Source organism: Phodopus roborovskii, unplaced genomic scaffold, assembly GCF_943737965.1.
Source record: "Phodopus roborovskii unplaced genomic scaffold, PHOROB, whole genome shotgun sequence".
Classification (NCBI taxonomy): Eukaryota; Metazoa; Chordata; class Mammalia; order Rodentia; family Cricetidae; genus Phodopus; species Phodopus roborovskii.
In genome coordinates, this window is record NW_026126618.1 from 4,238,542 (window position 1) to 4,256,001 (window position 17,460).

Here is a 17,460-nt window from a genome sequence, read left to right on the forward strand (position 1 = left end):
TAAGAAGCTCTTGCCATTGGCCAACAGTTTAATGATTAATATAGGGTCTGTGTGTTTATTTGGGGCTAAAGGGTGGTGGGAGCAGGTTGGAAAAGAAAAATCTCCTGCTATTTTTTTGTATGTTTAACTGAATTTACCAAATACTTGTGAAAAGAAATTTTTAAAGTTTTGCCAATTTTTTTTCAGCCATATGGGGGGCAAACATTCACCTCTAGTGAAAATATATTTATACCATTGGATCTGCAACAAAAAAGAAGGCCTTACTACATAGCTCAGGCTGGCCTCAAACTCACTGAGCAGCACAGGTTAGCTTCAAACTCAGCAAACCTCCTGTACCTCTCAAATGCATCCAGTTCAAGGTCTACTTTAAAAAAATACTTTACTTTCATTAAAATGTGTGGGGGGAGGTGTGTGTGTGTGTGTGTTTGTGGTGTGTGTGTGTGTCTGTGTGTGTGTTTGTGGTGTGTGTGTGTTTGTGGTGTGTGTGTGTGTTTGTGGTGTGTGTGTGTGGTGTGTGTGTGTGTGGTGTGTGTGTGTGGTGTGTGTGTGTGGTGTGTGTGTGTGTGTGGTGTGTGTGTGTGTGGTGTGTGTGTGTGGTGTGTTTGTGGTATGTGTGTGTGTGTTTGTGGTGTGTGTGTGTGTGTTTGTGGTGTGTGTGTGTGTGTGTGTAGTGTGTGTGTGTTTGTGGTGTGTGTGTGTGTTTGTGGTGTGTGTGTGGTGTGGTGTGGTGTGTGTGGTATGTTTGTGGTATGTGTGGTGTGTTTGTAGTGTGTGTAGTGTGTGTGGTGTGTGTGTGTGTGTTTGTGGTGTGTGTGTGTGTGGGTGGTGTGTGTGTTTGTGGTGTGTGTGTGTGGTGTGTGTGTGTGTGGGTGGGTGGGTGGTGTGTGTATTTGTAGTATGTGTGTGTGTTATGTGGTGTGTGTGATGTGTGTGTGTGTTTGTGGTGTGTGTGTGTGTGTGTGTGTGTGTGTGTGTGTGTGTGCGTGCCATGTGTGTGCAGACATCTGCAAAGGCCAGAAGAGGGCATCAGATCCCCTTGAGCTGAAGTTAGAGGGAGCTTTGAGAAAGCTGACATGGGTTCTAAGAACCAAACTCCAGTCCCCTGAAAGAACAGTCAGCATGCTCCCGACTGCTGAGCCAACTCCCCAGCTCCGAGGTCCAGGCAGAATCATTTAGCAAACCGAATGAAGGAAATGAAACTCATCATTTCACTCAGTGTTTTCCAAAGTAGAGAGAAATGAGATTGGCTAATGAGTCCCCTGTCTCTAACTTCCTTTGAAGTTATACAGAGCCACTAACTGTCCCCTTGAGACTGATCTGCAGTTTCAGTAATGAAGCCAGGCTTGATTTATGGAGAACGGCACACAACTCCTGCTACTTTGATAGTAAACACGTACTTTCCCGTTCATGATGATACCATGGTTCAAATCACACCCAAGTCCCATCACACCTTCCAACTGCATGTCGACAAAGCCTGAGCACAAGAAGCACAGAGGCTCTCAGTTCCTCCATGAAAAAAAAAGAAAAAAGAGTATATTTCACCTTGACACTATTGCTGGCAAATCTCGGCGAGATGAGCATTTTTGAAATGCTATAAACAGCGTAGCCTTTTCTTAGCATTTGAAGAGCACATTAGTAGCCTGTCCTTTTTCTAAGGGCTTTCTTTTTTCCCTTACCCAAATTTGACAGTCAGATGTGAACAGTGAGAGGATAGAATGAAAGTCAGTGCAGTGTTTTTAAAAGCACTGTGGAATTGATGTCATCTGGCATTGTCTTCAAAAGAATGTGAGGATATTAAGTGGATGCCTCATGATCTTACACACAAAGGGTACTCTTCACTTAAGGACAGAATGATAATGTCTCAAGCAAGGAAGATGCAACTCCAGATGCCCATAAAAATCTATTCAGACAGTTCGTGTCTGCGCCAACAGAAATCAAGTAAAAGGAAAGAAAATAAAAGAGAGAGCAAGAAGGAAAAATCTGCAATTGTCAGCCTCCCCCCACCCATGTATTAACAGAATTAATTGATGATACTCACTTAATTACCTGCTGTGGACAATGCAGAGCTTTGTGCTAGAAGAAGCAGTGTGCATCATTTATAGTGTGGTTGCTGCATTTCTGAGGTTCTGCAAGGAGCTACCTATATGCAGAGGAGACTGGGTGCCTTGTTAGCTACATATCCAAGCCCCACAAGCTCTTCTGGCTCATAGACTGCATTTGCCTTCTGGCCCAGTGGTGAGGGCTATGCCCAAACTTGAATGTGGGTGCACTGGGGATCACTGGAGTGGAGTCACGGTGGACTGCTCTGAAATAGAGCTTAGACAGCAATGAAGATTTTGCTTGACCATCTTTGGAGGCAGTCTTGCATCCAAGGCCACCTGGCCCAACCAACCACAGAGAGGCCTGGTGTTATGACCCAGGGAAAATCTGGGCAGGGCTGGCTTCAGGAAAACCACAATGGCTAACAGGAACATTTGCAGTCGGCTTATTTAGGGTGTGACAGTTGCCAGCTGTGTGGCTTTGGACAGGTCTTTTGACTTGAAACAGAGTCTCATTCTGTAGCCCAGGTTGGTTTAGAAATCACTGGATAGTCCAGGCTGGCCAAGAACTTACTATATAGCCTACAGTGGCTCCAGATACATGGCAATTCTCCTGTGTCGGCCACCAAATGCTGGGCAGTCCTTTGACACAGTACTTCACTGCATTCTCCCGTGTCTTCATTAAAAACCTCGGCCACCATAGTTTCCTTTTGTAAGCCCCAGCCCCACCCATCCTTCCTCGACAGTGAACCTCGCCCTGGCAAGGGCTCTGTGTTGTCTCTTTTGCTCTTGCGGGCCTTATACTCAACTCCATAAAATGTTTCTCATGAAGCTGACCACCCCCCAAAAAACTTCATTTCTCTTTGTGTTATGAATATAGCCTGAGGCACATCAGAAAGACCTTACATGGGAAGAAAGTTTTATTGGGGGAGGGCAGGAAGTTAAGGAAAGGGGAGAGAATGAAGACCCAGAGAGATAGAGGGATCTGCCTGCCTCCTCAGAGAAATGGCAGAAAGCAGGAGGATCTTGTCTCTTAAAGAGACCTTTGCAATTGCGTAAACAACCAGGGTACTGCTTGCCATATGTGCTGGGTGCAGGGACACTCTGCCAGTTCCCGGGTCGGGGGGGGGGGGGAGGCGCGTCAGGCTGCCTGGAGTACAATACTTTGCATTCAGGAATTTGAAGATTTGACTCATATTTCCATCTTCATAGCAAAACTACGACCTCAGCATTGAGCCTGCTGCAGAGCTCACACTTGTATTTTCCCTGCTCTTTCCAATCAGGAAAATGTCCTGTAACGACCCTTGGCCAGGTTTGTGTTTTGCTAAGCCTACTTTGTTACTGTGTGATCATTTTTCAGATTGATAAAAACTTTTCACACTGGACCACTAAATTTCATGGAAGGAACCAGTGAACCCTCAAGAAGATGATGATGAGAAAAAAAAAAAAAAAAAAAAAAAAAAAAAAGATGTCCAAGGAAGTCTGAAGTCTGTTGCCTCCCGAGCTGTGGCGAGAGCATGTTAGGGAAATGAGGACAGTGGTGCTGAGGCTGGCTGCCCCTCCAAGTAAACCATAGGTGCTCTTCAAGACAGGAATCCAGGCTTTTTCCTCTGCATTCTAGTGCCTTGTCCTATGGCTACCCCAGAAGAAACACTCCCCAGATGCCTGCTTGACAAATGACTGACACTGATGATACCAGTGTCCTTGTTCACAGAAAGACTAGAACTGAAATCTCAGGGCTATCCTTGGAAGATGAACAGCAAACTATCCATTCCTTTACTATCTACTAACAACATCTCTGGGACCAGACACTGGACAAAGCCCTGAGAAAAAAAACACAAACACAGCGGGAAGCAATCTCACTGTATTAGATCTAGTCGGCATTCTAGTAGGAGACAAACAGAGATGTATGGCATTGAGAGTTAGTTTGATTAAAAACTGTCGCATGCCAAGAGATATAAGCCAAAGGCTGCAGAAGGAAGCTGGCTCAGTGGGTGAAGTGCTTGCCACCAAGTCTCATGACCTGAGTTTGATCGCCCAGAACGCATTGGTAGAGAGACAGAATTGCCTCTCAAAACTTGTCCTCTGTCATCCATACATGACGTGTGTCATGAGCACATGCTGTCTCTGTTTCGGTCTCCCTCTCTCACTCACATTCTCTATCTCTCTTTCTCTCTCAAGCATGTGCTCGCATGTGCATGCATACACACACATGTGCATACACACACGTAAATAAATAAATATAAACTTTTTAAAAAGGCCACAGGCACAATTAAGATAGCATAGGTTTGGACGTGTTATTTACCCGTTTTACACAATAATCCAGTACGATACCAGCATGGCACAGCAATCATTTCAGCTGCCATGTGTAGGCTCATAAGAGGCTGTGAATGACGATAAGATTCCCATCATCTCATGATGGAGTAGGTACATTAGAAAAAGGAGTGAGTGACTAGATAAACTAAAGGACGCTAGCACAGTGGAGTGGTAACCATTAGTCCTCTGCACATGGTTGGTGGCAATATTCTATCAGAAACGTATCAGAAACTAATTTTTGCTTGTACTGTGGATTGGATCTGGGACCTCAGCCATGCTAGGCATGCTTTCTGCCACTGAGCCCCTAAACAATTATTTTTAACAATAAAAAACAATTGTATATATGCACAGGGAATTCAGCTATGTAAAAACATAACCATCCATCAAGCACACAGCCACATTGTGTAAGTCAGAAGAATTTTACGGTCATTAAGGATGTGTAGGTCAGATAGAAATATTTTTAAGGAAGCAAGGGTTTCTGTTGTTGTTTTTACTTTCTTTCTTTTTTTATAATTTAGAAGCTTAAGAAATAGATATGTCAAACTTGGGGCTCAGGGGAAGCACTTTTCCTGGCCATGGCTTCAGCAGCTCTCCCCATCGAGTACCAGCTTCCCTCTTACACTTCTAGTCATTTCTTATGTCAAGCCAAGATGACCAGGGCCATAAGGCACTGGGAATCCTGAACCTGGGTGTGGCCCTCAGTCTTTTCCTTTGTGCTGAGCCTACTTCCTCAGCCATCCCACTCGCTGATGAATAGCCAATCCTCTCCACTCTTTTAGAAGATGGTGCCCCAGCCCACCTGACTCACTCCAACAATGAGTACTTATACCACTTCACTGGGAAAATGAAAATCACCCACTGCCTCCTATCAGACTCCTTGGTAACCTTCCCCATCTTGATCACTGAAGAGTCCTAGAGATTTCTGCTCCCTGCTTCTCTGTCCTGACCCATCCTCTGTCCTTAGAGACAGATAGCCAGCCTCTAGGACTCCTGCCTCCTTTTTTTAATGCTCATTCCTATCTCAACACCATCTTTGGTCTCTGTCCCTCCCTCCAGCACTTTGCCTTCCCTCTCAACCCTTCTTAGTCTATACTAGCATCTTTGAAGTTCTCACCTTGTTACTCAACTCCACATAGCATTTTTTTCTATTGTTGAAAAACAACATTCCATGGATACAGGTACATTGCTGTCTTTGGATTAAAGCAGCTCTCTGTACTTGACTCCTAGCCCTAGATTGAGCCTGTTGCTTAGGTTTCCTGTGCCTGAATTTCCTCATCAGTAAAGTAAGAGGTCCTGGAGAGAGCAAGAGTACTTGTTGCTCTTGCAGAATATTGAACCTTGGTTCCAGCAGCCACATCCAGTGGTTCACAACTACCTGTAAATACAACTTCATTGGATCTGATGTCTTTCTCTGGCCTCCAAGGGGCAAGGCCATGCATGTGCATACACATATACATACACACACACACAAATAATTCTTTAAAAATAAATCAATTCCAATCAACTCTATAAAATTCTTCCAATTTGGTGAGTGATGGTAGTACATGCTTTTAATCCAAGCACTCAGAAGGAAGAGGCAGATGAATCTCTGAGTTCAAAGCCAGCCTGATCTACAGAGTGAGTTCCAGGAGAGCCAGGACTGCATAGAGAAATCCTGTTTCAAACAAAACAAAACAAAAACAAAGACAAAAAGATTCTTCAAATAGCAAATGAGCTAGTTGCCTTAGTCATTGTCCTGTTGCTGTGAAGAGACACCACGACCATGGCAACTCCTACAAAGGACAGTACCTGGGTCTAGCTTACAGCTTTAGGTGTTTCCTCCATTATCAGTGTGGCAGGAAATGGTGCAGCAGGCAGGCAGACATGGTGCTGAAGAAGGATCTGAGAGTTCTACAGCCAGATCCATAGGCAGCAAGAAGAAAGGGCTTGGCATGAGCATTTGAAATTCCAAAGCCCACCCCCACAGTGACATGCTTCCTCCAATAAGACCACACCTCCTAATCCCTGTCAAGTAGACCAAGCATTCGAACATTTGAACCTCTAGGGGCCATCCTTATTAACACCACCACTAACGTATTCAAAACATTTAGCAATGTTTGCACACACTATGTTCTCAACAAGTTTGAACTAGTATTATTATGGTTACTAGTGGTTTATTGGCATTCAATAAATATTACTATGGTTGTCAGTTACTTATGCTAGGCCTAGCTGGAAATTCTGAACTGAAAGAAAAGTTCTTTATACGTACAGTACAAAATAAAATCTATTTTTCAACCTCTGCATGTAATCGGGCTCATCTCTTCCAACCGATCCAGTATGATTGTAGCCTACACATATGTGCTGGATACTCACATACTGATCTGCTCAGTTCTCACACACTCATGCACATAGGTATGTGAGTTAGATCAGTTCCTTTGTGTCATGCAAACAATAGGAAAACATTAATTCAGCAGGCTGGAGGCGCTTTCATCTGCAATGCCTTGCAGTTATAGAAAGCATCTAACCAATGTCCTGCATACAGCTGACAGCCAATTAATGATGGACAGGGGTTTGTATAAAAGGGCTTCATTCTCCCATGATTGGTTAGTTATAGCAAGACAGATGGAATAATTTTAGCATCATATTTGAATCCTATCTGACAGCTTGGAAACTAATAACTCAAGCCTGTGTGAGCAATTAAAGAAATACTTTTTATTGTTGTGTGACATGAAATCATAGTAGCTGTCATTACTCCATGACTGTCACTAAGAAGGTCAGCATGGACTTCTTTATCTCCTTGCTCTTCTAAGTCTCTTTGTTATAAGCTTTACACAGCAATATTTATTTTAATTAGGAAGAGATGAAATAAGCCAAGGTAACTTATGATAGGCATGTTCAGTAAAAAGTAAAATTCTTGTATAAAAAGATCTCATATCAGTGACAAAAATGGCTTAAAGGGCCAGGCATGGTAGTGTCTAATTTTAACTCCAAGGAGTCAGAAGCAAGTGGTTCTCTGTGAGTTCAAGGCCATCAGTCACTGTCACACAGTGAGACAGTCTCAAAAAAAAATGTTCTATTAACACCTATAACTTTGCATGTCCAAGAATTTACTTACTGGGACAAGTTCACAAATTCCTATGCCCCATCCCAGTACTGTTAGGTAAGTCTTCCTCTCAGCAGAGATCAAGTATAAAAGACACCATCTCTTACATGGGTAGATCCTATGTGACTAGGATCCCATGGTGTCATCGTGCATACTGCCTACAGATTCAATCATGATTTACATTAACAAGTAAAGAACATGGTGTCTATTTCTTCTTCTGACTTTGAGACTATAAACCCAGATTTAGATACTAAGACTCTGATTGAAATTTTTTAGCCAGGAGCTGAAGCATTCACACATGATGAGGATGATGACAATGATGACAATTTGCTTAAATATCCCCAGGTTGAAGCATAGCTTGTATCAGGCCCCTTTACACATGCTTAACACATTACTGTTTTTGTTTTAACCCCTACTTGTGGTAGTTAATTTTGATTGTCAGCAAATGCCTAGGTGATTGGTCAAGCACACTTCTGAGTGTATCTGTGAAGGTAACTGGCATGTGAGACAAGTTAGGGAAGAAAGAGCCAACCTCAGTACAGACAGCCTTGCTTCCTTGACTGAGTGTCTGGATGAAGAAAGGTGGGAGGAGGAAGCCAGCTGGAACATTCGGGGGGCACTTTTCCTGCGTGGCTGTACTTAGTGCAGATGCTGGTGGACTTTTGGCTCCAGCTTTTTGCACCCTCAGCATGAATGCATGCTGGTAACTACAGGACGTTCCCGGACCTGCAACCTCAGACTGAGGCCACATCATGGCTACCTTGTTCTGAGGATTCCAGCATCTTTGACTGAGAAGCTTCTGCGTTTCCTGGCTCTCTAGCATAAAGACAGCCATTGTGGGACCATCTAGCCTCCGGTCATATAAGTGAATATAGTGAATTCCTCCTTGGTTACATACACATGCACACACACGTGCACACACACACACATATGCATATACACACCACACAATACACAAATGCACACACACCATATGCATGCATACACATATGCAAACATACATGCAAATATGAACATACATAGACATATACCATACACTTAAACACACAAGTGTACATTTGCACACACATACACACACAACTTCTATTCATTCTTTTCTTCTAGAGAGCCCAACTAAAAAGAATGTTCAAAATTAGATTTAAGCTTGGTTTTGCTCTGTCTACCTCAGTAGGGCTAAATATTTATTTAATACAAAGTAAGTTCTCCATATTAAAATAGGCCAGGGACACACTGTCAAGTGGATTTTTTAAAGGGAAAAAAACCTATAGTCAGGAGTTCAATCTAAAGGGAATTAAATTTAATTTCAAAAAGCACTGTGAAAATGCAAACATAGATTGTTTGTATTTTTGCCTTGGGAACAGCTGTATCAATTGCTGTCCCCAAAGCTAAGGATCTTATGAAAGGCACAGTACAATGTACCCTTGGTTCTTCAAATGTCACCTCTTCAGACATTTTCCCTGACCAACCTGAATAAACCACGGCCTTATAAACCTTATGGCCCTATCAGAAAAACCAGCAAATGTCTTCTGAAAAGGTGCAGAAAAGGGGGGAAATTGGCTTTGGAGGACATACAGTTTTTAATACCCAGCTCTGGAAAGTGCATACACACCACAAGTAAAGAAATAAGCATAAACCTCCAATAAATCGTTATTTAAAACTGTCAGTATAAATGTATTCACAGGCTACAATTTGACACTCACTATTTTAAGACATTGCTCCATGTGGTTTGGTTTTTTTTTTATTTGATTTTGGTTTGGGCAATTAAAAAACAAACTCCCAAATTATCCTGCTGCTGCTGCTATATGCATACAATGCAAATAAAAATTTTTTAAAAAATGAAATTCTGATAAGTGCTCCACTGTGAATAACGTTAGAACATTTTGCTAAATTAAGTGATCCACACAAAGAGACAAGTGTGACTCAATTCCAGTTATATGATGCAGCCTGGATAGGTGCATTTCTACTGGAAGTAGAAATGAGGTCATCAGGAGTTGGGGAAGATGGTGATGAGGAATATGGGGTAATTATTCATGAGTCGAGTTGCTGCTTGGAGTAGTGAAGCAGTTTGTGAGATGGGTGAAAATAATATGCGCACACATTTGAACTTAACAGCTGTCCAGTACATCAAATGGCTAAAAGCATAAACTCTACACTGTGTTTATTTGTATATGCACATATGTATAGACATACATACCCCAAGATCCATCATAAGTGATAATTGTTTGGCTATGTAAACACTGTTTGGTGAGCAAATGTATGAGACTATTCCAAAGTACTAAATATGACACAGTAGACTTTTTACATACAAAAAAAAAATCTCTGTGACACTATTGGTTGTCTTAGTTAGGGTTTCTATTGCTGTGAGGAGACACCATGACCATGGCAACTCTTAGAAAGGAAAACACTTAATTGAGGCTGGCTTACTGTTGAGAGCTTTAGTCTATCACCATCATGGAGGGACACAGGCAGACATGGTGCTGGAGAAGGAATTGACAGTTCTACATCCAGATCCACAGGCAGCAGGGAATAACAGCCACACTGGGCATGGCTTAACCTCCTGAGACCTCAAAGCTCCCCCCCCCCCCCGCCCAGGGACCACTTCCTCCAACAAAGCCACGTCTACTCCAACAAGGCCAGACCTCCTAATAGTGCCACTTGCCATTGGCCTATGGGGGTCATGTTCTTGCTAACCATCACACTGGTCAAGGAAACATCAAGATTCATGATGTATGTAAAGTTGATTTCACTGATGTAAAAATTCTAAATGTGTGTATACATACAGAAAATTCTAGATGTTCTCCAAATGCTAAAGGGATTTTCATGGCATGATGGCCATGAAGTGATTCCTTTTAAATTCTCTTTATAATTTTCTGCACCAGTTAAAGTTTTCTAAGGAAGAATACTTTTAACCAAAGTAATCTGCTATTATCAACACAGCAAAAGGGATATCAGTGAATGACCACAGACAGTCTCAGAGGAGAGGCACATACCTCAGTCAGTGGTGTGAACTCCTTGTCCTTGGAAAACAGACCAACTATTTCAGAGCAACATTCGAGGATCATGGTCTAGAAAGAAAAATATAACAGGGTGATTCTGGTGTTATTGGGAAAGTAGGCCACATTGATTATTATGTCTTATTTGATGTCACTCAACCCTTATTTCCAAGCTGTGAGAGAACAGGAAGTCATTTGCTCAAGTCCTCTGGTTTACCTGAAAGCATGAAAGGTGGATAAAATAAGACCTGGGCTTGATCATGAATGTCTGTTGCTATAGTACCCACTTCCCCTGGACATTTACTGTTAAGGCGCATAGACTTCAGAGGAATGATAAGTACGATGGTTTACACCAAAATAAGGTTTGGGGAAATGACTTTTCCATTGAGCAGAAATCCTCAGGATGATGAGACTCAGATCACAGGGGCTGGAGGGGAGGAGTTTAAGTAGAAAAGAATGGGCGTCCGCTGGGAACAAAATGGAAAGGGTAACGAGAGAAGTTAAAGGAAAGAGGAAATTGCGTGTGGACATTATCTGCTGATGGCTTGGTATGGCCTGACTGTAGGGACATAGTTACCTTTATGTGTGGACATCTGACCTCAGGCGGCCTCCCCACAGTAGGGCTGGACACAACCAGACTCCCTATCATGGAAACTTTGTGGAGAAAACATAACACTACTAGAGCCAGTATGTAAGCTGCAAGGTAAGAAGGCAGCCCCTGGGTTAGGGATGTGAGCGGAGGAAGAGGCAGGGATGGGACAGTGTTTGTGTCCCCCCTTGGGTCTGAGTACAGATTTGACTCTTCACTTCCAAGTTCTGTTGCCTCAGGGCTCACTGTGTTGTGTCTGCTCATCAGCTGCATGCAGTCTTACTGGGCAGTCTGACACACCTTACTTGACCAAGAGTCCATTTCCTTTCCTTACCACTAAAGGGATTAGAACTGCAAGATGGAAATACGGGCCAGGGGGACGGGCTCAGCGGTGAAGCTCTTGCTCTCCCAGAGGACCTGGGTTCAGTCCCAGCACACACATGGTGGCTTGGAACCACCCGAGGCTCCAGTTCCCGGGGCTCTGGCTTCCCCCTTTCTGCTTTCCACAGGCACTGGGTAGACAGACAGGTATGCATGTGTTGTGCAAACATGTGCGGGCCAAACTCTTCCACACATAAAAAATACTCAATCTTTTTTTTTTTTTAAGGATTGTCAGAGCTAAGCTCTGCCCACCTCAAAATGTTGCGGCGAGGAAAAAACCAATCAGATAGGTTATTCACATCATTTGAGCTTTAGGCAGGCTTCATAAGGCTAACTACAATGGCAGGGGGTGGGGGCAGGAGGCCAGGCTTTGATCACTGCCCCTGATGGTCCTCTATTTCCTGGCCCACATTTCCCATAGAGGGAAGCACACGCCTATACCTCCACTACTTTATTATACTGGCACTTCTCACTGGCTTCTTGACTTGTTTTTATAAGGTGTTTCAGTAACAGTCATGATGCGTTACTGCCATGATTTCATCAAGAGCCATCAAGCAAAATGGCTTTGTCTGTACCATTCGTCATCTTGGTGACAGATGAAGGGAGCCGTGTTTCCTGACGGATGCCATCTACTGCCTGTGTCAACATCTATCAAACAGGAATTTGGCCTGCCTCAGTGATGCGGTGTTGCTCTGGCTGTGAGGTAAATCACATGCACACAGTGTGGAATTGGTCAATGTTGAGGCCAGACCTTTGGGCACCTCACATGATTTGGGAAAGGGCTAAGCTCAGCATTCCTAGACAGGAAGTAGTGGGAAGCATACTGCTTCCCTTTGATGAGGGTCAGAGAGGTGAAGTGACCCCTAGCCAGGCTTAGTGTTTTTCCTTCAAAGAAAACCCCATGAATTCTATGAGACTCGGTGGGCCACTGAGCAACTCCAACACACTAATGTCAATTGTCACACTTGGTCGGAATCCTTATCTTCGACCTGCACTGACAGAAGTGCTTCCCGCCTTCAAATCCCTGCTCCATCTGTTCTCACAAGGATGACTATCTCAGGGGAGGGTGAGATGCCCTTTCAAGTGCGGTACAACCTTCTCCAACTTTCCACAACCCAGTCTGACATCCCCAAGGCCCTTTCCTACATAGCCAAGTCTATTCACCACTTACTAGTCACCCTCTGTGGGCTGTCCCCTACAGGCCACACAGTGGATCGGAGAGGAATAAGATGCTTCACTTCAGGGGCTCTCAGTCCAGGGAGGGGGGAAGGGAGACAGCCTCCTCCTCCAGCACTTGTGGTGAGAACTCTTACCTCCATCTTGCAGTCCAGACTCGCCTACATTCCTCCACAGGGCACCGCCCCATATGTCTTAGAGTTCCCTAAGTGTCTGCCAATAATGGTTTCTCAGAGACTAGAGAGAACGTCAAAGCCAGGGTGTATTTTTTCTCTAGGCTTCTGTCACCACAGTAGTTCTATATTTGGAACTTTTAATATTATGCTAAATTTAATCTATTTATACTGCTCAGGAATTCCATAAATATTTGCTGAAGTAACCTTGTACAATTTGGCAAACATAATGGGTATCTTATATCAACATATTCTTCCTCCAAAAAAGGTGTTTACATCTTAAGATCAGCATGGCTGGCAGACATCTTTCCTATTGTTTTGTTCCTTTGTTTGTTGATTTGTTTTGTTGAGACAGAGGCTCATGTAGCTCAGGCTATCTTTAACTCACTATGTATCGAGGAGGAAGACCTTGAACTCCTGACTCTCTTAACCTTTGCTTCCCAAGTACAAGCTTACAGGCATGGGCCACTGCAGCTAGTTTTGTGCTGTGCTGGAGAATGGACCCAGGGCTTTGCCCATGCTAGGCAAACACTCTGGTAACTGAGCTACAACCCAGTCCCTTTCTATGCTGTAATGTGCCCATTCTACTTGCTGGTAAGTGTTGGAGCAATAGAGGTCAGCCATTCTGAGCCATTGCTCCTGTAAGAAGTAGTCTGAACACCTGCTGCGTAGCCTCCCTGACCTATCTTAAAATTAACATCTGTGTTCCAAAGTCCCTGGCTTATTCTGAACCTGAGGGACTTTGGAAAAGGAAACAATAAAAGAAAATAGGCAGAACCTGAAGGGGGAAAAAAAAATAGGAAGGGAGTCAGAATGAACAAAACCCACACCGTATATAGCAACCAAAGACACTTGACTTATATCCTTATATTCAGTAACCTACCAATAATATGTAATAGAAATATCACATTGTAGAAGCCATGGATGATTCCTATTCAATTCTAGACCAGAATTGATCTCTTCAAATGTCCTAGTTACTGTCTAATTAGCTCAAAGTGAGAATTTCCATGACAAATTTAGTCAATGAGATTTGATATGAACCAGAATCTAGCTTTTTTTAAGTGCCATTTAATATTGTTTGAAATAAAAAAAGAATATGTTACTTCCATTCCCTATAATTGCTGTGAACTAATTCCCTTGCCAATTCAACTCTAAGAAAATACAGTTCCTTCTATTTGGTGATGTTCTTTCACGTACAGAGCCAACAAGAACTGGAACATGCCTAAAACACACTAAGTGAGGGAAATAAATTAAAAAATACAGAGGAGAGGAGGATATTAATATTGAAGAGGGCTGGTTCCTATCTGGTTGACCCCAATGCACCAAACCAGAACATAAGAGCAAGTGACAGGCCTTCCCTAAGGACACGCAGGTCCTCTGGATTCCTCTGTCCTCCCCCACACCCCTATTTATTCTTGACTTGTTTATGTTCTCAGCCAACCTCCTGACTCAGACATTTGTCTTCTTAGGAGGAATTTTACACCTACGCTGACCACAGTCACCCTGGAAACTCTGGTTCTATCCAAACAGCCCGTCTTTGTGTGAGGTGATTATTTATTTTAGAGATGAAAAGAAAATTAGTCTTGGAAAAAAGATTAAGCGTCTGACCAAGGTAGTAAGGCAGAGTGGCAGAACAGTCTAGAGTCCTTGCTCTTATTATAGACATTTTCCTGCCTCAGACAATCAAAGCTACAAGACAGGCAGATCTGTAAGAAAATGATTTTCCATATATTAACTAGGAATAATTTAAGGAGAGAATATTCGAGACAGTGTCTCACAGATAGCACTCTGATAAGTTTGTGACTAAGAACTGATTGTAAGTACACTACAAAAGATGAGCATGAGTCAAGAGAGCTGAGTTCTTGAAAGCAGACATGCAGACACGAGGGGGCAACGTGCTCTTCATGAAAGGAATGTATAATCTCTCTACAAACTCTCCCGAGTCTGAGATAGTGTGAGCTCTCTGACCTATTGCAAGACTTAACGCCACACTCAGTTTACCAGTACGTATAGTAAACACGGTAACGTCTGAGGCCATCGAAAAGGATGCACAATGAGAATTCTAAGACATCTGCTCCTTGTAAATCCTGGCAGAGAGTGCAGAGGACTTAATGCTTGAGAATGGCTTTTTACAAAGGCTGTCTGGCCTGATAGAGTCTCTTACATAGGGGCTGCTAACTTGCATGATAACAGAAAACATTTTATTCATTTCACTGGTAAGTTGAGACTGAAGACACCAAGAAATATCTTTTGAAAACCAGAAAAGTTGCTAGTTCTTACACATTCACCTATTAAAAGTGTATAGATGCATTAAGTAAGAAAATGAAGAACCATGTAAATATTGTTCTTTAAGAATTAACGATGTTTTATTGTTGGTAATGGGTTACACATTTGCCTGGTCAAATGACTTAAGAAAAGAAAAGATCTACCTAAAGAAGAGAGCCTGAAGGAAATGGCTCAGACTGATAAGAGCCTCAACCAGGAGAGCAGCAGGGGAGAGCCAGAACCAGCCACCCAAGCTGGATCTGAGAACAGCCTCCTTGAAATGACAGCATGAGGATGGAAATGGGACTGAGATACTATGTGATCAGTTTGAGTTCTTGAGCCAAAAATCTATGGATGAACACCTGAAAATCCAGATGTAACAAGTGGGAGACAGTGAAGGATTAAAAAAGATTAGTCATGAGAAACCAAACATACAAGAAAAGATTGTGACCAAAGGTCCTGTCCCAGCTGTTAGCACTTTCTACTGGGCCATAAAAATATAAACACTAGGTATGATTTCCAATACATGTAGTGATATGATAGTATTCAGAAGGGAAGGGGAAGGCAGAAATTGGGAAGAAGGGGGTAATACATTTGCCAAACCATAAACAGGAAATCAATAGCATCTAAACTTGACACAAGAAAACAAAAAAATTATTCCTGACTGACACCAGCACCATTTTGATAGTATTCTGGATTTCCTACTTGCAAGCTGGTGGTGAGATTATTGGCATCGACAACATAAGACTTATTTAACCAACAAAATGTTAGTGCATGTGACATGATGGAAATGTGTACCCTTTCTTTCCTCTCAGGATGCATGTTGGGCCAGAGCTGAGGAGATAGCATGGTTGGTAAAAAGCGTTTGCCTTAAAACCATGGGGACCTGAGTGTGGGGACCCAGAACTCATGGTAAAAATAAAAATATAAAAGCCAAGCATGGTTGGAACATTCTTGTAATCCCAGTACTTATAAGGTTGAAACAGGACAATCCCTGGGGCCTATTGGCCAGCCACTCTAGCCTAATAGGTGAGCTCCAAGTTCAGTAAAATACCTCTCCATGAGAAACAAGGAGGCCAGAATCTTGAAGAACGATACTTGAGAGTAACCTGTGGCTTCCACGTGCATGCACATGCATATAAACATACTTCCATATGCATACACATGCATATGCACTACATACACAGGTACATGTGAACACTCAATGTATATACAAGAGTTATGCCATATCTGGTAGCATAAAGAAAACTGAAGGTTGGGGAATCACCAAACTCAAGATTAGTTACATAGTCCTGCTCTAACAAAGTAAACAGTAACTTAAATGAGGTGTAATGAGATCTGTCCTACAACTAGAAGTTAATTTTGCCATCATTTAGTGATGCACTTACTTCTATGTCTGTATCGACTGATTTGTCTTCAGGCTCTACTGATTCATATATATTTTCATCTGAGACAATTTCAGGAACCGATGGTAATGATAGCTCAGCAATTTGTGCAAGATTAGACAGTTTCTCATGAATTGAGATGACTCTAAAAATAGAAAACACACATATATATGCATTTTATTTGAAAAGTCGAGTGGGGCATTGGTTTTAGAACCAATAAGAGTTAAGAATTCAGCCCTTATTTATTTAAACGTTAAGTGTCTGAACGCCCCAAATATCATCTATTCAATCATTCCTTCATTCAAAGACAGCTTGTCCCTCTCCTTTCCCCAGCCAACCCTCGCTTCACTCTTGCTCACTCTTCACCTCTCTGTCCCCCAGCTTTTGGATGTCCTGCCTTGAGCCCACAAACACATATCCACCAGGCTGTCTAGGCTCCGAGAGCTGTCCAAGGTCCTGTTCCCCCTAATGCCTGGGCACTCTCCAAGTCTGCCAAGGCTGGGAAGAAAGGACCCCGCAGGAAGCAGATTGAGATGAAAGATGATGATATGTGGGGGGAGTGGATGGAGAGCCTGACTGCCACTTGGAACTAACTGGAACTTTTCTTTGCAGATTTTTGAGAACATGGGATTTTTCTCTGTGGCTGTAAGAAAAACAATTAAAATGTATCTTTCCCCAATGAGGATGTGGACAGGGATAGGTTAGGTCTCCCAGTCTGTTCCCTCTCTCTCCAGGATGAGGATGTGGACAGGGATAGGTTAGGTCTCCCAGTCTATTCCCTCTCTCCCCAGGATGAGGAGGTAGACAAAGATAGGTTAGGCTTCTCTGTCTATCCTCTCTACTGCAGAAACTCCCACTTTATCTTCCATGAGTGAACAAGGGGTGGCACTCAACAGAACACAACTCAGCCCAAGTGAGACAAATTGTCCTGGGTCAGGAGAGAGCTTGTCCCCCAAGATAAGCTCAGTAACAAGGGTGTGCCTCTGTCTGAGTGGTTTAACATTGATCGTAAGCATTGCAATTTTAAAAAAGAATTTTATTTGTAAATTATATTTAATTTA

General features: G+C 42.8%; 1 protein-coding gene across 1 annotated transcript in view; it reads right to left on the reverse strand.

The window, feature by feature from the left end:
- Positions 1–17,460, reverse strand: part of Cfap54 (cilia and flagella associated protein 54) — a 244,454-nt gene that overhangs the window by 9,868 nt on the left and 217,126 nt on the right. The window contains exons 66-67 of the mRNA XM_051206281.1: positions 16,403–16,544; positions 10,428–10,502 (exon numbers count right to left, since the gene is read on the reverse strand). Coding sequence (XP_051062238.1) covers positions 10,428–10,502; positions 16,403–16,544 — 217 coding nt within the window. The remainder of the gene's footprint in view (positions 1–10,427; positions 10,503–16,402; positions 16,545–17,460) is intronic.